The 21,916-nt window shown below is 40.9% G+C and overlaps 1 protein-coding gene across 2 annotated transcripts; it reads left to right on the forward strand.

Annotated features, from left to right (window-relative positions):
- Nucleotides 1–619: 619 nt before the first annotated feature.
- On the forward strand, nt 620–20,799 carry MAP3K8 (mitogen-activated protein kinase kinase kinase 8). Of its 2 annotated transcripts, XM_030264431.4 has the most exons (9): nt 620–740; nt 3,881–4,007; nt 4,892–5,252; nt 8,323–8,487; nt 9,947–10,208; nt 12,786–12,892; nt 16,884–17,036; nt 17,678–17,924; nt 19,395–20,799. In XM_030264431.4, exons 2-9 carry the CDS (start codon nt 3,973–3,975, stop codon nt 19,526–19,528), a joined length of 1,464 nt encoding a protein of 487 aa, XP_030120291.1. In that variant the 5' UTR covers nt 620–740; nt 3,881–3,972; the 3' UTR covers nt 19,529–20,799. The 2 variants fall into 2 exon arrangements, with proteins under 2 accessions (XP_030120291.1, XP_072781505.1); XM_072925404.1 differs by lacking the exon at nt 620–740 and having other exon boundaries at nt 3,860–4,007.
- Nucleotides 20,800–21,916: the final 1,117 nt, after the last annotated feature.

The raw sequence follows: 21,916 nt of genomic DNA on the forward strand, positions 1-21,916 counted from the left end.
AGGGGTTGTATGAACTACTAATAAACACTGAAGCCTAAGGTGAATGTTTGTCCCGAAACTTTATAATGATGGTTTTGCCATTGACTTCAGTAAGCAAATAGTGATTACACTGCAGATAATTAATCGAAAATCCATCTCAAGGACTGATTCAACTCATCAGCTCCTAGTGCTGTGGCAGCTGGTTTTGTTAAAGATGCTACTTGTCTCCTTAAAAACAAACTGGCTGAAGAGGCGCTACTGGCAGCACATTTTGCAATAATTACTTCCTTATGGAAGAAATAAAAAGTAGTCGTATCCAAGTTTAGCAATTACCCAACTCACAGTAGTAAGTATTTTAATACTACTGCCACTAAGAGATTCTTCACGTCGTTGTCCTAAATTCCACCCGCGTGTCAGCCAGCCGAAGTTTGATTCAGACAACGTTCAAACTCGTAGGACGCTGGTGGACGCCCTCTAGGTGCGCACGGAAACATGAGGTGGCAGGACAGGGGTTTCCCGATGCCTCCGCCGAGCACAAGCCATTGCCACCGGGCGACGCCGCGGCCGGAGCGGGAGGCGGTCGCTGGCCGGGCTTGAGGCCGGGCTGGGACAGCGCAGCGCTCGCTCTTGCCGGGAAACCGAAATAGAAACCGGCGGCGGGGCCGGGCCGCTCCCCGCCCTCGGCCAGGGGCGGGCGGTGCCACCTGCGCCCTTCCCGGCCGCGGAGCGCCGGAGCGCCGGAGCGGCTGAGCGGGGCCGCGGTGAGCGGGGCCGGCAGGGCAGGGCAGGGCAGGGGAGCGATGGAGCGGGGCCGGCAGGGCAGGGCAGGGGAGCGATGGAGCGGGACAGGGCTGCGCTGCCGGGCGGAGGGGCTCGGGTTCCTGGCTGCCCTCGGCCTCCCGAGCGGCGCCGTGTGCCGGGGAAGCCGCCAGGGCTGCGGCACCTGCGCTGTCCCGGGGGCTGCAGGGCAGGAAGGGCTGGGCTGGGCTCTGCTGCTGCCAGCGCTGGGAGAGTTGCGCGTTTGCTTATTCCAAGTGAATATGTGAAATGTTGTCGAAGTTGAAATTGTTGCTATTTCTCGTTCCTTAACAGTAGAAGTTTTTTGTGGGTTTGTTTTTTTTTTTTTTCCCAGAGGGATTGTGTTTTTCAAGTTCTGTCGATAAGTTTTTTTGAAAGTAAATAAGGACTATTTTTTTTCCTTTCTAGTGGGCAGTCACTTGCCACTTAGACCAGAAAATTGTTCTCTAGGTTCTCTAGAAGCAACACAAGAATCTTTATTATGGGTGTATGATTGTGTTGAGCCAGGCTATGCAGTTTGTGGCTAGCTTTTTAGGAGGGGAGAGGGGTGTTGAGGTTTCTTGTCTATGTGGTCTTGGTGTTTAAATTTCATTTTTGTTGTAGATTTTGTTCAGTTTTTTACATCGTTGATCCTTGACACACAAAAAATGTCACAGGGGCTCAGAAGTCTGGTATCCAGTAATTCTTATTTAATATGATGGATATATGGTCTCTGGCAGCACACTTCTTAGGCAAAAGGGGTTGAAAAGCTATGCAGAGAATAGAGAAACAAACCTTTGGCTTACAAATTACTCATGTGATGATGTTGAAATATTGGCAAAACTGGAGAAAGAGTCTTGTGCTTTAGCAACTGACTTAAGTGTTTGCATGCAGTTTTATTTTTCCACTGCAGGTAAACCCAGATTTTTAGCTGAGAATATAAGTAAAGCATACTTAGTGGTGTCATTTCTTTGTGAATCTAGATTATATAGGATAATTTAGAATACTACATGAGTGCCCACCACTGATACTAGTACAGGATTTTAGGGATAAATAGAAGGAATGAATTCCCCACTGGAAAATGGACCTTTTTTTTCTTGTCAGTAGGGGAAGTATAGTACTAAATTCCTGCATAATTTTAAAAAATCAGCTTTTTTAGTCTAGACACTGCTTTTATTGTGTAATCATTTAGTAATTAGAATTTGCTAGATATAGGGAAAAATAAAATAATTTAGGTTGGAAAAGACCTGTAAAATTATCAAGTCCAACCCAGTACTCTTAAGCCCACCACTAAACTGTGTCACATCTACACGTATGTCTTTTAAATCCCCCCTGGGATGGTGATTCCACCCAGGAGCAGGGCAGCCTGTTCCAGTGTTTGACAACTTTTTCAGTGAAGAAATTTTCCTAATATCCAACCTCTCCTGGCACAACTTGAAGCCATTTCACCTTGTCCCATCATTTGTTATTTGAGATAAGAGACCAGCTCCCACCTCACTACCTCTTCCTTTCAGGTAGTTGTAACGGTGAAGGGTTTGCAGCTTTTCTTAAGCACTAAAAGAAATGAGAATATTCAGGTTATAGCCACTTCTTCATGTTATTTAGAACATTTTGAGTAGTAGTGAAACTGCCAAGAGTATTATTAGTATTGTGCTCTAGTTTGGGAACATTTTGAGGAACAAAGCAGAGCTGGCACTTCCAGAAAGCACATTTGGTCTAATCTGTACAGATGCATGAAAATGCTGTCAGAGAGTAAATTAGTTTAACTGTGGTACATATTTCTCTTTATCCACAAAAGACCAGAGCATCTAGAGGCTCGTGTTTTTCTTCAGAAAGTCCCTCAGGACTAGTTTGTAACTTTACCTGACTTTACACATGAGGTCCCTTGGTTCCTTTTATGACAGCACTGTTTCTTTTCTTTTGACCCCAACTAATTCAGCAGAAACCATCCCTGCCCCCAACAAAAAAAAAAAAAAAAAAAAAAAAAAATCCCAAAAACCAGCAAACAAATGGATGGAAGTCCTGCTCTGGGGAAAAACAGAAATCTCATTTCTATTAAAAAGTAACCACGTTCAGGCTTTCTTAACAGCCTATAGCTTGGTCATGGAGCAAGTTGAGGTGAGTCGGGGCTAGAAAACACCCACAGCATCTTTTCCTTTTTGTGATCTCTCTGAGCACCCAGGGTACAAAGCCTGGGGCCTCCCCATCAAGTAGTGCTAGTGACCACAAAGTTTCCAAGCTGGCTGCCCTGATGCTGGGGCTGTGGGTTGATTAGGGCTGGATGAACTGGTGTCGAGTGCTGGTGAAAGTCACCGTGCCCGTCTTGGGGAATGGGGGGTGGCAGAGCACTGCTCTACCACCATCACTCCCAGGGTTTGGATCTGAATTTGAAAAGGAACAGGCACTCCGTTTGCCTTTTCTGATTGCTGCCTCTGCTGCCCTGTCCTGCCTTTTTCAGCACGTGGTCTGACTTCTTTGCCAACTCAGACACGTCATTTTACTTGGTTTTCTTCACATTAGAGCTGACGTAAATACTTTAACCCATGAGAAATATGTGCCACAGAGCTTCTACGTCCTTGTGGTGAGGGTAAGAAAGATAGTGATCATAACCAGAAACTGTGCCTGGGTAAATACATTGCTCCATGGCCTCAGGGGATCGAGTCTGCTGCTTGTCCTTGAGATAAGATTTTGTTTGCTGCTTTTCGTTTTTTTGGTTCTTTTTTTTTTTTTTTTGCCTAGTTGTTATCTTTTGCTCAAAATAGATGGTGCAGTGGATTACAAAAAAGGGAAGTGAGAGCTCTCTAAAGAGGTTATGCTGTAGTCAGTTCTGCTAGAGGAAAAGGAGATCCTACTCTTTGCTTAAGCAGGCATGAGACAGAGAGAATAAAACTCAGAACATAACCATGGAAAAACTATTTTTCACTACTATTTGGAAATCTGGATGATACAGTAGCTTGATTCTTTCTTGAGTTGTCATCTTTTTCTGCAGAAAAATCCCCTGTTATCTCAGCCTTGTGATTACTAGCTCTTCTTTCCATGAAGCAAATAATCTGTATGAGTACAAACCAGTCCTTCTGCTTGAGCTGGTGTGCAATGGCTTTATTTGTTTTGCTTTTTTTAATAGACTTCAACAGAACACCGTGAAATTATCATCAGTGGTAAATACGGGTTCAGAAAAACGTGATGACTTCAGGGATTCTATTGAGACGTTTTTAAATGGTTTTGAGTGATGTAATCAGGTTAAATACAAGGTAAGTGCTCTTGACATTTATGTGTTGGAAACTATTTGTGTCAGTTTTTTAATGACTGACCATGCAAACATTTTTAACTTGAATATGTAACTCTCTGGAATAGAAAGGTACTTTTTTGGAAGTTGAACCCAGCTTGCTGTAAAGCCATTCCAGCAAAACAGTTGCAATAGTAACCTAAAAAGTTATTGTTAGCATTAATGGGAACAGAGCAAAATGTTGGAAACCACTTCAAAAGCTCATTGCTTTTATGATAACTCAGTTTCGGACTTTCTTCTGAAAGTCAGAGTGAAAATTTCAGTTCAAATCTATTCTGACCAGTTAATTGCAAAAAGAAATACAGATTTTGTATCTCAGGTGGTGACAGTGCTTTGTACAATGATACTAACAGATGCCTATTACTAGTGGAATGACCTTGCTTTGTGACCTTTCCTTCTTTCTGGATAAATTGTCACATAAATTGTCAGTACGAACTTAGACATAAACTAATTGAGAATGTTAATATCTCTCTTTGTCATTCTTTTCCAAACAATGAATTCCTTTATTTGTATTGAGGGTGCTCCTTCATTTTTGCATATCTATCACAGTGGTGTATTCTTACTGTACCTGTTCCTCTTAGGGGAAGCTTTATCATAAAAAATTCTGAGAGTGAGTGACAGGGGAGGTTAACTAGTAACTTCTAAATAAATTTCACTAGCAAATCCTTCTCGATTCTGTCTTCACCCATGATCCTAACTATGATTTTCTTCATAATACAAGTTATTAATGTTAAATCTGTATAATGATGAACTGCTGATCACTTCTGATAACTCCTTTTCATTCTTACTTTGCTAAAATAAATTTAGGTAGGTGAAAAGTGTTTTAAAGTTTGTTTCTTTTTTTTCCAGGACTGATTTTGCAAAGTGGACAGTAATGGAGTATATGAGCACGGATAGTGATAGCAAAGAGGAGATTGACTTGTTGCTAGCTGATCTAAATATGTCTGAGGTGATAGCCATCATGGAAAACCATTATCCGGGTGAAGACATTGCAGTCTATGAAGACAGCTTAATTACCATGTGTGAAGAGGCAAATCAAAATGATGAACATGCAGAATCATTACTGTTTTGTGAAGGGGAGGTCTCTTTGATGTCCTCCGTCAAATACGGGACTGTGGAAGACCTGCTTGCTTTTGCAAATCAGGTGTCTAACACTGCAAAACAGTTTAAAGGATGCAGACAACAGGAGTCTGGAATCCTCTTGAATATGGTACGTACACCTGTTTTCCTTTTACTTGGCATTTCATAGATCATAGGAATTAGAAGTTTTTAATGATTCTAAATAAAGCTCAGTTCCAGAAGTTGCAGGTTGTGGTTTCCTGTGGGACCCTGGGGCTGGAAGGGGTCCCTGAGCCTGTCAAGTCTAGCCCTTGCAGTCTCAGGCAGCTATGGAGAAAGGTCTTTTGTTCAGAAGGATCAAATCTGTTCTCTCCTAGTATCCCTGGAGGTTAAAAAACATTTCCCAGTATTGAATACAAACTTAAGACAAGCAGTCAAAAAGCAAAATCTACAATTGATTTTGTCCTTTCAGTACTTAAATGTGGCTTATAAAATACAGTACTTGCATAAAAAAGAGGAAGAGTGACTTTTTAGAAGGGTGTGTAGTGACAGGACAAGGAGGAATGATTTTAAACTGAAAGTGTAGAGACTTCTTTACTCTGAGGATGGTAAGACTCTGGAACAGACTGTTCAGAGAAATTGTGGATACCCCATCCCTAGAAGTGTTCAAGGCAAGGCTGGATGGGCCCTGAGCAACCTGACCTAGTGGATGACATCCCTTCCCATAGTAGGGGAGTTACAGCTAGATGATCTTTAAGATCCCTTCCAACCAAAGCCTATCTGATTCTATTAACTATGATGGTTTGCAGGCCTGGGAGACAGTAAGAGTCTTCTAGTGCCTTGTGTTCCATGCAGTAAAATGTTTATTATGCAAACTCCCAGAAATAAAGATCTAGGAATTAACAGTATAGTTCCTAAATTTGCTCTATCTGCACAAAATGTCAATAGTAGTAATGTAAGGAAGGAGAAAAAGCACATACTGTCAAGTGTGATTTTAAGAGTTACAATATTATGTAATATCTCACATTGCTAAATTCAAGTGTATAGATGTGTTGCTTTGAGATGTTATTTTTTTCCCTAAAATTGTTTGTGTTCTACCAGCATCTCTGGATATTAGAGTCATTAAACTTTTGTTTAAGATCAGTTGCTCTGGAAATAATCAGTGTTGCAATGGAATTCTATTATGCATGTTGGTGTTGCTGCTGTATTTTCTTAGGATGTTCTATATCTATCATCTTAAATATCCTGTATATCATATATTTCATGTGTGAACATTGGTTGCTTGAGGCTTACTGGTTACTCAGGTGCGAAATACCAGAGGGTATTGCTTTATTCTGATTTGGAGGGAGCATTGTACTATTGCAAAACCATCACTTTTCAACTCTGTTATATTGAAATGACACTTAGTAATATTAAATGTTTGCTGTGCTTAGGGTAGACACTGTTCTACATCCTCGTGGTTGTTTTGCTTGCATATTGCTTCTACATACAATTGATATGAACCCAGAACTATTAGGTGCACGTGGATCCCATTATGCAGCTGAGGGTTGGAGGCAGGGTATTACCTGTGCATGCATTTCAGCAGGGACATCGCTCTGTAATTATCTAAAGCATTTTGGTTAGGGTCAGGACTGTTTCTGACTGCCTGCTGACCCTCACTGGCTGCACCATGGCTTGTATCACAGAGGGTTTTGAAGTGCACAAGCTGGATATCTTTTAGTTAAAACTGAACTGAAAAATGCATTGCAGCCACTGACAAATGTTCACAGGGTCAGGCTAGGAGCTAGTCCTAGAAGCCACCTGAAAACATGAGTAGTGCGGTGGTCATCGCTGTCTTGCTCTCCAAATCAAACTCTTCCTTTCCAGGATAAGGTGTAACCCATATGGATTAGTCTCAACCCTTTGAAATGCAGAAGTAGGCAAGCAAGGTGTACAGATTGTTAGGCATGTACAGATTGCTTTACCCTGACTCTAATAAGTAGAGGGAAGGCTTGTTCTCTCTGTCGTAGGCAGAATACTTCTTATTGAAGGACAGCCTCCCATTCCCCCTTGGCTAAAGGCTAAGAACTTATTTTCCCCAGATTTAGGAACTTAGAAGAATTAATTTATTTCATGTCGGTACAAATAATAAATGACAATTTTAGCAGTCAAGAAGGTACTTTCCTAATTGAAAAGAAGGAAGGTAGATTAAGAATGAAGGATTATATGTTACATCTTAAATAGAAATCTAGGCCAAATAATCTTCCTGATATGCTGCTATCTTAAAAAGAGTAGCTGAAGAGCTGTGTATTTGAGGCCCTGTGACAGACATGAAATGATAAATATCTTTGATGTGATTTTACAACAAACCTTGATAAAGTAGTAGTAAAGAGATTAATGATATTGCAAATATTGGCTGAAATAATTAGAAGCATATTCGTAGGAAATATTATTAATTTTGTAGCTGAGAGGCTGAAGAAGCAACACCAGGGATCAAGCAGTACTCACATGGCTGTAGTTAGGCATTTGGTCTCTCTCTGTCACGTGCAGAGGGAGGGAACTGTTTTGGAGAAAGATTTAGAGCAAGATACTGACTTAGGTGCCCTGAATCCCCTCCTTGCCTGGCTGGTGATACAGAAGAAGCAAAGCTCCTGACATTACTCACCTAGAGGAGGCAATGTTACTCCCACTCTTCTTTTTTAAACTGTGGTATAAAACTAGAGGAAAGTGGCTGGTAAAATCAAGGCAGACTTCTTTGATCTTTTACTAAGCAGCAGAAACTCCAATACAAGATGGGAAATAAAACTCCTAGCAGTACATGTGATATTAGGAAATGCTGAAACTCTTGCTCACATTGTATAAGATAACCTATGACTAACAGGTATGTGGCATAACAAGTTAACAGATTACAGGAAGGACAAACATGTGCAGGTAAATCTAATAACAAGAGGTGGGTAATTTCATTAACCCAGCTGCTGTTGTTGTTGTTTCAAGACAATTAATTGCAACTTACACTTCATAAGTTAGTCACTGAAGAGAAACATGGATTCCTGGGCTGTGAATGAATGCCACACCTCACATGCTGTTCCCATTTGGTGTTACTAAATAAAGACTGCTAAGCAGATCATATGCATCATACACATAAGTGATACGGGTTTTTTTCCACTATATGTATAAAATTAATTAGACTTGAAGTAGTTTTAACTTCACTGTGGGTTTTTGTTGTTTATTTAACTCCACAGATCACACCCAAGAATGGGCGCTATCAAATTGACTCAGATGTGCTCCTGTTTCCATGGAAGTTGACTTACAGGAATATCGGTTCTGATTTTATTCCTCGGGGAGCTTTTGGGAAAGTGTACTTAGCCCAAGACAGAGAAACCAAGAAACGAATGGCATGCAAATTGGTATGTTAGTTCAGTAGTTTTATCTCTGAGCAAATATTGTATGACATATTACTTACGGTGTATTTTCAAATATGTCTGCATCAAATTCCACTGTTGGCTGATGATCATCTTGGTTTTATTTGCCTGAACAAGGTGGGGAAAATGTACACTTCTGTTAGCGTGTTTAAATCTCTTTTGCTCTAAAGCTGCAAATATTTCAGCATTTTAAAAGTATCTAGAAGTGTGTGGAACTGGCACATGGCCTGTTGTGCAGAGTGGATTTTCTACTTGTCCTGCTAGGGTAAAATATCAATGTGAGATCCTGTCCCTGCTGAAGGGGGTAGTAAAATCCCCCTGCTGCAGAAGCTTTAGGCTCTCGTCCTTTAACTGAAGTGCTCAGACTTCAGTTTTCTTTACTCCAGTGCCAGTAAAGTCCCTGAGAACTCAGTATTTGCAACTCTTACTGTGTTTTGGGCGCTGATGGGGTTAAGGTTGTTAGATGCCTCAAAAGAACTGCTGAGCACTGTCCTACTTTTAAACAAGCCAACATTTTCTTTCAGCTGTGCCTTTTAACATACGATTTTGAATTGAGCAGTAAATATTCAGGGCCAGTAAAAGCTCAGTTGGGACATTGCTCTATATCCCCCAACTCATGAATAAGTACCTGTATTAATTCTGTGTGTGAAAAAGTTGGGCAGGTAGCTGTGTGCCCTTCCCCTGCAGCCTGTGTGTGCACGTGGGGATAGATTGTTAGCTGCTCCTGCATAACCCACTGCAGGTTAGAATTAAAGTATCCTAATATTTCTGAAAATACAAACAATATTTCTCATTGGAATAAATTAGCCTCTTACTTGGTTCACAGACACAAGTCCAAGGGAAGAAAACTAAACAGAGCAGTAGTAGCTTTTCTGTATGTAAGCAAACACTGCTTTTATTGTCTCAGCAATCTGCTGTCAGTACTTTTTAAAGAAATATTGTGCTACTGGCTCTCTCTTCAAAGCAGCTTTCATTTCATGTAAGCCATAAACCAGTGCTGATAAGGGCTGAATTGAGGCCAGTAATGGGCCTGAGCACTGCAAGCACTGATCCACCTGTCAGGTGGGTGTGTAGTTCTGGTAGTGCAGATGAGTGCACAAAGCTAATGGAAAAAGCAGTGGGAATTTTATCTCCTTCAGGAAGTTTGCATACAGCTTTTGCGTAATCATTGGATTTTGACGGGAATAACTCTTGCTACATTGCTTTTTCTGGAAGATTGCACTTTTTATTTGGGCATGATTCCAAAATGTCTCTCAACTTTTAACAGGATGTCTTTTAGTTGCAAAGGAAGAAAAGTCACAGGAGCAAAGTAAAGCTCAGTATTTTAACAAGTGGATACAAGTGCTATACTTCCTTCTTTTCTGTTAATCTATAGGATAATTAGTGTCCACATGGATAACTTGCTTTTGTTATGGATAACTGTGGTTCTGTTTCAATGTCCTAGGTCCCTGTGGAGCAGTTCAAACCATCAGATGTTGAAATACAGGCATGTTTCCGACATGAAAACATTGCTGAATTATACGGCGCTATTTTGTGGGATGAGACAATCCATCTCTTCATGGAAGCTGGAGAGGGAGGATCTGTCATGGAAAAGCTGGAGAGCTGTGGTCCTATGAGAGAGTTTGAAATAATTTGGGTGACAAAACATATTCTGAAAGGACTTGACTTTCTTCACTCAAAGAGGATTATCCACCATGATATCAAACGTACGTCTGTGTGATTCCTTGGGGTCCTTTCTGGTCCTGGCTGGGCTGGGGCCACGGTGGAGTCCCTGGGACTGAGCTAGGGCACACAGCCTTACATCTGAGTGGGAGGGATGGATGATGCTTTACAAATAGCAGGGTCAGGTTCTGGAGGTAATAAATACTTACACTATTTATTGATTCACTCCAGCAGAGAGGGTGATTAGAAAGTCATAGATCCTATGACATTCATGAGCAACTCAATTTAAATAAAGACCTAAAGAGTGACGTTATCAGTCTGTGTTCAGCCGGAAGTTTCCTGCTTTTAATATAAATTCATTCTGAATGTTTCCATGCTCACCTTCAACTTGCATCTTCTTTTAGGTTTTACATGTCTACACAGCTGTTCCTCAGTTTGAGACACTTTGGCAGTAAATACATAATTTGTGCTGTTTTTTTTTCTTTCAACAAGTACAGCAAATTTCAATATATGTTTGCTTTTAAAAAACTCTAGATGTTAACATCTATAAATAATCAAACATATTGATGTTAAGTCCAAATCAAATACACTGGTATTGAAATGCTTTAAAATTCAATTTTAATGTGTTGCATTTAAATTAGTATTAAATGCTGTTTTTCCCAGTACTATCTTGGCCCGCAGATAGATTAATCTCTGTGAGTTTATTTAGCTAAACTTGAGGGTTTAAAGTAGAAATATTCAGACTGAAGCATTACAATAATTCACAGAAGTGAACTGTTGGGAACTCCTAAATTTTTATCTCACTTTTGCATTTTTGGTTTTTGGGGTTTTTTAATTTAGTATGGGTCAGAACATTAGATGTAAGCCTTTGAGATTCTGACAGCTACAAAAGTGCTTGTATTTTCCCTTCATTTTTCTTTCTCATTTGTAGTAAGAGTCTTTCCTATGGGTTTATTTTAATTGGCAGTAACAAAGACATTATTTAAACAACCTAAAAACTAAACCAGCCCAAAGCCTGCTACAGCTAGGTAGTGAATAGGAGAGCCAGCCCATTGTGGTGTGTTTCATTTTTTTCAGCCTTTCCCTGTGCTGGTGGATGCAGGGCAGATGCTGAGGCAGAGGTTGGCTGGGACAGATGTGGTTGCCCAGAGGTGCCTAGGTGAGCCCTGACCATGCTCCTGCCTGTTTGGGGCCAGGGTGAGCTGGGTACTCCAGGCCTGAGGTGGAGCAATGCCCACTGCCTGGCAGGGCAGGCTCCATGCAGGGACCAGTATGTGTTTTCTCTCCCCAGGTGCAATCAATAGAAAAGACTCTTCCCAAAATCTCTGATTTCTTCCTCGCTCTATCTGCTGCTATTGAGGCTGTTCTGCTGATAAAAAGATGGGGATTTTATTATGAGTAAAAAATACCCTGAGCAAGGAAGGGGAGGAAGGCATTCTGGTTCTTGGGATGTGTTCATGCTGCCACTCGTTTTAACCCTTGGTTGGAGAGCAGTTAAACCATTAAGCTGTTTGGTCAGGGGAGCTTCAGTCCAAAATCAGCTGCAACTGGGGCTCGGTAGGGTCCCAGATAGGAAGCACATCCTGCTGCACTATAACAGTGTGGCCCATTTGGATGATCTATTATGGATTGTTTAAAATTCATATCTTCAGAGTTATCCTTAAAATGACAGATTTACATAGTTTATAGTGCTGGTAAGGAGGCAGCTGTGTGAAGCATTGCTCCAGGAATCAGTACTGCTGAAATCAAGTCTGCCCTCCTGGTGAGTGATCATGGTAGGCACTGTCAAGACAGAAAATAGCCCACAGTTTCCTGTAAGGGAAATGTATTTCTGTTGTGTAACTTGGAGACTTCATTTTACCACATCTTCTGAAACAGCAAACAAGAATTTCTCAAGGCTCACACCAAGCTCTACATTCTTAAATATTTGAGCAGAAATACAGCTGCAAACAAAGCCTCTGAGTACAAAGTTGTGCCTTAGGCAGAGTTTTATGAAGGAAAGTAAATTAAGCTTCTAGATATTGCTGCAGTTCTGAGGGAGTTTGAAATGCTCAGTCTTCTATTATTTTTACAACCATTGTTTGTCCTCTGCTGTCACGCTGAGCTGCCCTCACAGACCAGTGCAGGTGACTGGTGTGGCTGCTGCAGAGGGGCCCTGGTTGCTCTATGCTTCTGTCTTCACTTAAATTGTTACTCTAGAAAAACCTCTTGGTGAGCAACAGTTGTGCTGTTTATAGCTAGGGCTGCACAGCATGATCTGCACTTTGGAGACCTTTGAACATCTTCAGAGCACTGTGCTGTGGTGCCTACCAGTCTTCTGCCTTCCTCCTCTACCCTCAGCTATTTTCTCTCATTGTCTCTTTTTTTAATTTTAAGAGAAGAAAATGATAAAACATTGGTTCTTTTACATAAACCGGACCAGTTTGATTTTTAAGATCTGATTTAAAATTGAACCAAATCATTACCAGACCTATTTTGGCTAGAAGGATATTGTCTGTAGAGAGTGGTTGTGCTAATCTCTCCCCCTTTTCAGGCTAGCATCTGAATGAAACAGGAGTGTTGCAAAATAAATACCAAATGTACCAGACACTTAAATGATGTTATTTTTGGTTTTCTTTTAGCAAGCAACATTGTCTTTATGTCAACTAAGGCTGTTTTGGTGGATTTTGGCCTAAGTGTTCAAATGACTGAAGACATTTACTATCCCAAAGATCTTAGAGGAACAGAGGTAAGAAGCTGAAGGGACAAAAGCCCTTATATTGCATTAATCCTGTGGTTGTGGTTTTTAGGCTCAATTTTGAAGCTGAAGGGTTAGAAGCATGGGTAAAATAGTTACCATAAAATCTATAAAAAACTTACAGACATTAATAGAGTCTCAATTATATTTTTATTTTCAACTTGCTGAATGGAATGCTTTGAAAGCCATGTCACTTTCTCTGCAGTCTCATTTGTTAGCAATTGTTCACTGAGGTCAGACAGTACTCTGAGGAGGGTTGTTTGCAGTGTTTCAGCTGCTGATCAGAGACTCTTCAAACAGGAATTTGTTCTTTGCTCTAGCAAAGATTTCCTCTGAGATACTCACTATGGACTGGGGTGACCTGTTCAACACCATACTTGAATTCCTCCCTTCAAAACCACAGAAATTACAGATGTCTGGGTTTCATCTCTTAGCCCTTGTCAACTCTGTTCCCCATGTGCATGTAACCCTTAGGTTCTTCAGAGGTTGTGCATGGCACAGTTCATGATTATCTGGTAAAATTGCTTAGATGTTGCAGTGATGGAGGTGGGATCCTTTTAAATGGTCCCAGTGATTTTGAGATTGTCCCACCACTTGGGTTCACTGCATATCTGCTGAGGTGTTTCCTAGGCTGGAGTTTTAGCAAACAACCAAGCAGCAACAATTAGCTTGGACAGCTGCTGCAGATGTGGCATTTGTGCTCTCTGTTGCTGGAGGAGATTCTTTACAGGAAATGCTTTAGCTGAGATGTTGGCACTTAGACCCTTTTAATAGTCTTCCACATGTGTAAAGAGGAAATCCCTGTGTAACTGACAAAAATCATTTCACTTTTTAGAAGGGGAGGATAAATCAAGATTTTACAGAAGGTCAGGTTTGTTTGTTTATTTTTTTCAAGATAATAGAGAAAACACTTGAATATTTGTTTTCAATGTCTTTCCAGTTAGGGCAGTTAATAGTTTAAAATGCTTACTGAACTGGAAACAGCATACTTTCTGGCACTTCATGCACGAGCTTTGTGGGGTTTTTATTTTGGTTTGGGGCTTTTTGTTTGTTCAAGGGGGTTTTGTGTGCTGTTAATAAGAACAGTGGTGCATATGAGTTGGTAGGGTATTTCCCAATGATGGAGATGTGTGTAAACAGGACATTTCCATGATTGTGGAGCAGACTAGTGAGGATCCACTTCTGGGTCTTGAAGGACAGACCAAGGTTGTATTAATAAGAATAAGTGAAAAGTGAAAACACTTCAGTGTTTGCCAAGTGAAAACCACTTAGTTCTTCATTTAATAGGAGGAAAATTCCACGCACTTTAACACCTGCAGTCCTGTCCTCAGAAAGCTGATAATCCCCTCAACCCTGAAATAGGGCCATGTTTGATGTCTCAGGGGAACAAGCAATCCTGCTGCAACGTTGCAGCTACAAGTGAGGTTGGAGAGACGGGACTGGGAAAGGACATTTTCAGATACCAGTGAAAGACTTACAGGCTAATGTTTCTGATGCTAGTATAAGTTTTTCTGCTCACAGTCTTCATTCTAGGCATCTTCCTTTCCACAGTGCCTAATCCTGTCACCCACAAATGCCCTGTATAGTCTGGCTTTCTTGATGATTTTTTTTTTTCAAACTGAGATCTTAACTCTCCAAAGTCCTCTTGAGTTTTGCACCTGTATTATGCAGCCTTAAGAAGTGGTGCAGTTGTCCTGTTGTTCCTGCATGTAATTGTGCAACCCCTGGTTGGGGCTCTGTCACTGCCATGCAGCATTGTGCCTGTGAGCTGGCTGGTTTCTCTTACATCTGGTATTGGCAGGGACTTCTGTCCTTGAGGGAAGTGGCAGGTGGAGTAACCTTTGTCCTGTGCATATTCTCTGGGAGTTAGGGTTTTTATTCACTTCTATAGCACAGAAGACTGAATGTAGTGAATCTTCTTTGTGTTTATAAAAATGAGTAGTTACAATTCTGGGCAACAGGATTGAAAGATAGTTAAATTTTGTTTAGAAGGTGTAGTGTGAAAAAAACTGGTGTTCCTGCTTTTGTGTACAAGTCATGCAGAACATTAAACTGTGGTTGTTACGAAACTGCTCTGCAGGAAATACTTTTTCTAGGCAGTTGCTACACTTTCTGTTAATGCTTCTATCACTTTGTTAAAATATATAAGCTTCAGTTACAACCATTTGAGGATAAAAAGTTATCTGCTGAAGTTTATTGTGTGTGGAAGGTATGATTCATTTTCAGGAATACTAAACTAAAACTAGCACAGCATGAAGAAAGGACTGGTTTTTTGCTGGGCTGTGACTGGTCTGACTGGTAGGCAAGTGCCAGCCCACCAGTCAGAAGGAATGAGAATGGGAAGTTATTAATGGCTTGAGCTGTGTGCTTTGGTGACAATAGACTCTTAGACCAGTCTGAAATCAGAGCTTTGGAGCTCATTTTTGATTTTTTTGTCACTGTGCAGCCAAGGTGCATCTTGACCATTTTCTCACCTTAGCTGCAGATAGGATCTTGTGCCAGCACTTTTTTTGAAAGCAGCTGCTTCTTGTTTATGGAGATTTCACTCAAGTTGCACTGTATTTGGCAAAGACTTCTTTTTACAAAATTAGAACTTCTGTTCTTTTCTCCTTATGAGACTTAAAGGTGGAGGATGCAGATGCACTGATTCTCTCTTAGCCCTGAGGAAAGCAATGGATAAGTCAGTAGCAGCTGCAGATACCTGCTGAGGCTTTGCACGTGCTTCCAATCACAAGTTCTATTTGCAGATAGGGAGTGTAATTTACTGGGAAGTTTTCCTTAGAATTTGGTGAGCCCTACAGCTGTTCTCAATGTGTTGTAATAAGCAGTCAAACCATGTGGTGATGACTTAACTTCCTGCCCTTGTGTCAGTTAATGGTTTTTAATGTGATTCTTTGTGTCAGGATGACTTGAATTAATTAAAGTTTGTTTGAATCCTTTAGAGGCAAATGGAGTGAGGGAAAAGTGGGAACCAGAAGCAAATATGGTAGCTTGCTAACCTGGTGTGCTGTGGGCTGTGCCCATGTGGTGTTGAAACCTGCTCCCCAGGCCAGTGGCAGTGGCAGAGCTGTGCAAGGGTGTGCCTCCTGCATCCTGCCTGTCTGGTTCTCCTCCAGCTGCACTCTGAGCTGTCTGCTGCTGGCAGGAGCTTCCAAGATCCTTCTTGAGACTCTTGGCAAATTCTAATGTTTCAGTGAAATGTTTGGATGGAAACTATTTTGGTTGCCATCAAGAAAGATTAGAATTTTTGGTTTGGAAAAAGGTTAGAAGAGGGATTCTTGTCTTCATAGCTGCTCTGGGGGTAATCTAGTGGAAAGGGCACCTAATTTTTAATTTATGCATTGCCTAGACCTGGCTTGTTTCTTATCATCCCATTTCTCAGGATAATGCTCCAATGTGCAGGTTAGTGGATAAGAAGGAGGAGGTAAGAAGAGTAAAGAAGACAGGAAGGTATATATCAGTCAGTTCTGCTCAGAAGGGCTGTGTAGTATTCTGTGTAAAAGGGATCTGAGGGGAGGACTCCTATCCCCATCTGGGTGGCTGTCAGTCCAGTTCACCCTCTCTCTTTAGCTCATGCCCAGCCATTGTTCAAGCAGCATGGAGCAGTCCCAGCAGCGCCCCACAAAACAAACTGGCAATTCAGGCACCACCTTTTGCTGTGGAAGGATGAGGCTACTGTTACTTACCTGAACAAGGCACAGCCATGGCTTGAACCTCAGCCTCTCACAGCTCAGCCAAAGCCCATAGCCACTGACCTGTGGCCCGTCTGAGGAGGGCAAGCCTGGAATATGAGTTTGTCCAGGTACTGTCTCTTTGGCTGTATTCTTATGCAGAACAGAACAATCTTATTTCCCAAATGGTGCTTGCAGGTACACTACTATGCATCCCTTCAGAGCCAGGATCACAAAATGTCATTAAGTCATCTTTGGTTGTTGTTTTCCCCTGTTGAGTAATCTCTCGTTTTTTTAACTATTTTTCACAGATTTACATGAGCCCTGAAGTTATCCTTTGCAGAGGCCACACAACAAAAGCAGACATCTACAGCATGGGAGCTACTATCATTCATATGCAAACAGGCATCCCGCCCTGGGTGAACAGATACCCTCGTTCTGCATATCCCTCCTACCTTTATATTGTGAGTGTCCTTAGCAGAGCCAGCTCAGTATCAGTTGGAGGGTTTCCTGTACTCTTTTTGGGAAAGCTCCAGTCATATAAAAACTGTCAAAATATTTGTCAGAGAGATGATATCATCATTTTTTTGCTTCAGGGGTGGGAAGGGAGGGAGGGAAGAAGTGGGTTTTGATCTCTTAGGGGAAGACAAGAGACTGGGCTGGAGTTGTCTATGTGATTTGTGTTTCAATTTACAGGCCTTGGGTTTGCTGTAAGGACAGGGCTAGATCAGTGTGAGACTTGATTGAAACAAGCCCATCTGTCTTCTACTTGTCTGGTTTCCTTAGAAGTTGCAGATAAAAACTGGAGCCTGGCAGATTTGATTCTCTGACTCTTCCAGTGTGGTATAGAAATCCGGTGAATTTGAATTGCACTGGATCTTAGGCTTACTTGAAGCTTCTTTGAATTTTTAAATTTATGATTAAATCTGTTTTTTTAAAAGTGGATTTTGTGTAGTTGCATGTTCTGTTCTAGTTGATCAGGACTACTTAGGGAGGTGATGAGTCCTAATTGGGGAATTCCCAGACCACTCATGTGGTTATCTGTGACTTCCTCTTCCACTGTTTTTGGAATAACTGTTTCCATGGTCGTTTTTGGTTCCAACAGATACACAAGCAAGCTCCCCCCTTAGAGGATATTGCTGAGGACTGCAGCACTTCCATGAGAGAATTGCTAGAAGCAGCTCTGGACAGGAATCCCAATCACAGGCTGTCTGCAGCAGACTTGCTGAAACACGAGGCCTTACACCCGCCCCCAGAAGAGCAGCCGCGGTGCCAGAGCCTGGACTCGGCGTTGTTTGAAAGGAAAAGACTGCTCGCGAGGAAGGATCTGCAGCTGCCAGAGAATATCACAGGTAATGGCATCAGGCTCACTTGCCTTGTCCTTTGTAGACTTTACTTTGTGTCAAATCCTGATTGGAATGAGTGGTAAGGAACCAACAAAACTCAAAGCACATCTGGAAAGTGACCGGTGAAAATCCCAATCAGATGAGATCAGACCCCGAGGTGATGAAGTGATCTGTAAAACGCCCATTGACTTCAGTGGGGAGGAACCTAGCCTGACTCCTGCGGGCTCTTGGAAAAGCTGTGGCAGTCCTTCAGGGCACTTCATGAAGTATACATTGTTGGCCCTAATGGACTCAATTTGCCACTTTGTACTAGCGGTGTTTTATGGACTCTCTTGATTTGTAAATAACCACAAAGTCCAACAACCACCAGCAAATTCAACACTTTTTGCCTTTTTAAGGAAAAACACACACACAAAACCATAACTAATGTTGCTGAGTGTCAGGAGTAAAAGCCCTTTGTTTTAAAACCAAAAATTACTGTGGGATAGAATGCTGTTGCCCTTGTGCATTAGTAAGAGAGTAATGATAATACATGAACTAGGTAGGAAACAGCCCTTTTAAGCTCAAGTGCCAACAATCTGCCAACAGGCTTCAAAATGTTTTTCTTCTACATACCAAATACATTAGGAGGGGTCTGACAAAAGGCATTGAAAGACTCTTCCCAGACAAGTGGTTTATTTAATTGGGATAAATATTTCAAAAGATATCTGTGCAAAGTTTTGGGTACTGTAAAGCATAATTGTAACAACAAATTCACTGAAAAAATCAGAAATCAGTCACAGTTTTTGAATTTAGAGTGGCATTGTATCTTCTGGGTTTTGCCTTGGGGGTGCATAATCCTTTGACCAGTTCAGACCATCTGAATCAATTTTTTTGAAAATTAAGAGAATATTGGACCAATTTACTTGGACTTTATTATAGGTGCTTGAGTTTCCAAGAAACCCATTATACAAGTATTCGGGGGAATTCTGCCATTGAAAACCCAATCTGTCTTTTCAGACCTTGATTTAAAAGGAATACAAATATCTGAAACTGATGGTCCTGTATTTGTTCTCTATTGTCACACACAGACAAAAATGATGTCCTTGTGTTTAGATGAAAATTTCTCTATGAGGAAGCAGAATTCTCAGATGGCAGAAAGTTTGCACCAAGTTCTCCTTTAGTGCTATAGCTCAGAGGATGAGAAAGCTCTGCCTCACTGTCCCAGCTCATGGAGACTTTTTTTTTAAGTAGTTGAACACACTTGCTGTTTGCAGTTGCAAACTGCTTCCCTTTCTTTGTCCTAGAGTTATGGGTTGGTTTGTTAGATTTTATTTTATTTGAGGTTTGACTTGTGTTGTACTTAAAAATTTTCTAAACCACACATTGATAAGATCAAATAATAGGCAAAATATTCCAGTAATACCGACAAATACAAAAATGAACTGATACAGCTATTTTTGCAGTAATTACATGGCTTCTCTATTTTCTTTTTAGATTCCTCATTGTGTAATGGGAGCATGGAAGAGTCAGACCTGCTGAAGAGACAAAGATCACTCTACATAGACCTTGGAGCTCTAGCTGGTTACTTCAATATTGTTAGGGGACCACCAGCCTTAGAATATGACTGACTCAATAACATTTTATGTCAATGAGTCAGAAATGGACCTCTACCTCTTAAAACTTGATTTTAAGACTTGATTTTCTGATTTGTACATAAAACTATTGCCATTATAGGCTGTCAAATGTGAATAGTGTTTAATTGCACAGATGATTAAGCTAAACCCTTAGGGGCTCTGATAAGCTGATCCCAAGCAGTGATGTTTGTGTATCTGCTGGTTGACCAACAAGAAGATGGCAAAAAGAACACTGCTGCTGGGAATGTCTTAATCCAGGATATCTTCCTGTGCTGGGCCTTGCACTTTTGTAAAACTTAAAATATATGCTTGCAAATAATATCAGGAAAAAATATAATATAATTTAGCATGTGGGCTGTAATATTCGGTCTGAGCGTTACTTAGAAAAAAACCTTCCTGCCACCCCCACCCCCAAAAAAAAGGAAAAAATAAGTCCTTGATTTAACCAGTTAAAGACTGGTTCAGTCTTGTTCTGTCTTTAAGACTTGGTCATTCTTGGTCGTTAAGACTTGGGGAGCCTCTAGCCATTCTTAATGAAAATTAAGAATGTCTGTAGAGTCAGATTATCATTTGTTTGCAGATGTGTTTTAACTTTGCATCTTCCCTGGGGAGTGGGAGCTAAGAAGGAGGCTGTCCCCGTCTCTGTGGGTCAAGGGAATCTTTCACTGGCAGTGTCAGTTAGCTTTGGGATTTGCACAGCAAGTTGGCCCTAACAAAGTATGACAGTGACTTCAACTCCTTCCTATGTTACAACTACTACAACTATGATAGTTTTCAAGGGTAGATCAAATGTTATTCCCTATTGGTAACAGTGGGCAGGCTCCAAACTCTTGCTTTTTAATACTTTAAAATTGTACACATGTATAATTGCTGTGAGTGCTACGGTTTGGAAAGTGTGTCATTAGTGACAAGCAGTGTTTATGTTCCTATGGAAATGGAATTATATTGTTCTTGCTGTGCCTCATACATTGAAACATGATGTTTTGGATTATAGTAAAACTATGTAAACTGCATAGTTCTGTACATCCCATGGGATGAGAACGTAAACTTTTATAAAACTCTTTCTGATGCTTAGGATGACTCTTTATAAGCGTTTGTGTTAAATGGCATACTGTGTATGTTGTACACTGAATCTTTTCTGAAGCACAGTCTCCTTTTCGTGTCTGTTATTTAATGCTGCTCCTCTCTAACACATGATCTTAAACAGATGATTTCTAATTTGATACTGATATGGTCAAATGAATAAATTCAGCTCAGTGCCTTGAGACATGGTCATTCTTCCTTCATCTTCAAAAACAGCATGGGGCTGGAACTGCATTTGGGCCAAGACCCCCTCCCATGGCCCAGGTACACTACAGGTATCATCCCACTTATTGGAAAGTAGGGTGAAGGCAATTTCTGATGGATTTTGGACTCTGGCAATTGATGGTAAGTATTTCTGGCAAAATCTCCTTCTCACACCCCAACATTGCTTATGGACTGCCTAGATGTTGCACAGTAGTTGTATACAACATGGAGCACTTCAGTCCTGATGTTAATTCCTGCAAAAAATGCTATTGGGAATAACCCTCTTGCTCTAGTGCTTTGTGCAAAATCTCTAGATAACAAGTTGCTTGGAGGAGTGCTCTGTGAGGAAGCCCTCTTAGTATTTATACTGACTGTAGTGATCAGGATATTCAGGAGTCAGACTTTCCCTGTGCCTGACCTAAATAAAACCTTACTTAATGGTTTGGATGGTCACCTTTGGTTTCAGAGACCTGTGTTCAATTTCATGATCTTTTGCTGATAGCTTTTGATCTTTAAGGAGATTAATAGAATTAGTAGGAAGCAGGTTTTTAGGTAACTGGAGGTGGGTTTAGAATCTCTCCCTCAGTTTCTCTTCTATAAAATTAAGGTGTTTATTCTCACCAGACAATGGCTAGGGCTTATGGAAATGCTTATCAAGTGCCTGTATACTTCAACAATGAGATCCATGTCAAAACTGCAGCCTGCTAGTGGTCTTTTTACCTTTGCTTTAAAAATATTGCACTGACTTTTCTTCTATTTTTTTCTGTAAGGCCATTCTCCTTTCCTCCACCCAGTTAAATATTTTAGCATGGAAACCTGCGTATGGAGACACTATTTAATATAGGCTTATTATTTCATATTTGGGTTTAGTTATGGCTGTTATATATCTTCTTACTAAGAAATTAGTAAGTGACCAGGTTATCAAAAATAATTACAGTGTATGTATTTGCACATATAAGTAATAAGGTTTGGCTGAGTGAACCAAAAGCTCTTTATAGATCCACATGTCTGAACAGTATGAGGGCTTCAGGATAATTATCACTTCACAGGACTGGTATACAACCAACAAGCAGCTGTTCAGGTATGCTGAACACC

Source organism: Taeniopygia guttata, chromosome 2, assembly GCF_048771995.1.
Source record: "Taeniopygia guttata chromosome 2, bTaeGut7.mat, whole genome shotgun sequence".
Lineage (NCBI taxonomy): Eukaryota > Metazoa > Chordata > Aves > Passeriformes > Estrildidae > Taeniopygia > Taeniopygia guttata.

Excerpts from the sequence above, each read along its gene's own strand:
- MAP3K8 (XM_030264431.4), top strand. The coding sequence starts at position 3,973 with ATGGTTTTGAGTGATGTAATCAGGTTAAATACAAG. Across the intron at positions 5,253-8,322 it reads CTGGAATCCTCTTGAATATG|ATCACACCCAAGAATGGGCG; the intron begins GTACGTACACCT and ends TTAACTCCACAG. Across the intron at positions 17,925-19,394 it reads GCTGCCAGAGAATATCACAG|ATTCCTCATTGTGTAATGGG; the intron begins GTAATGGCATCA and ends TTTTCTTTTTAG.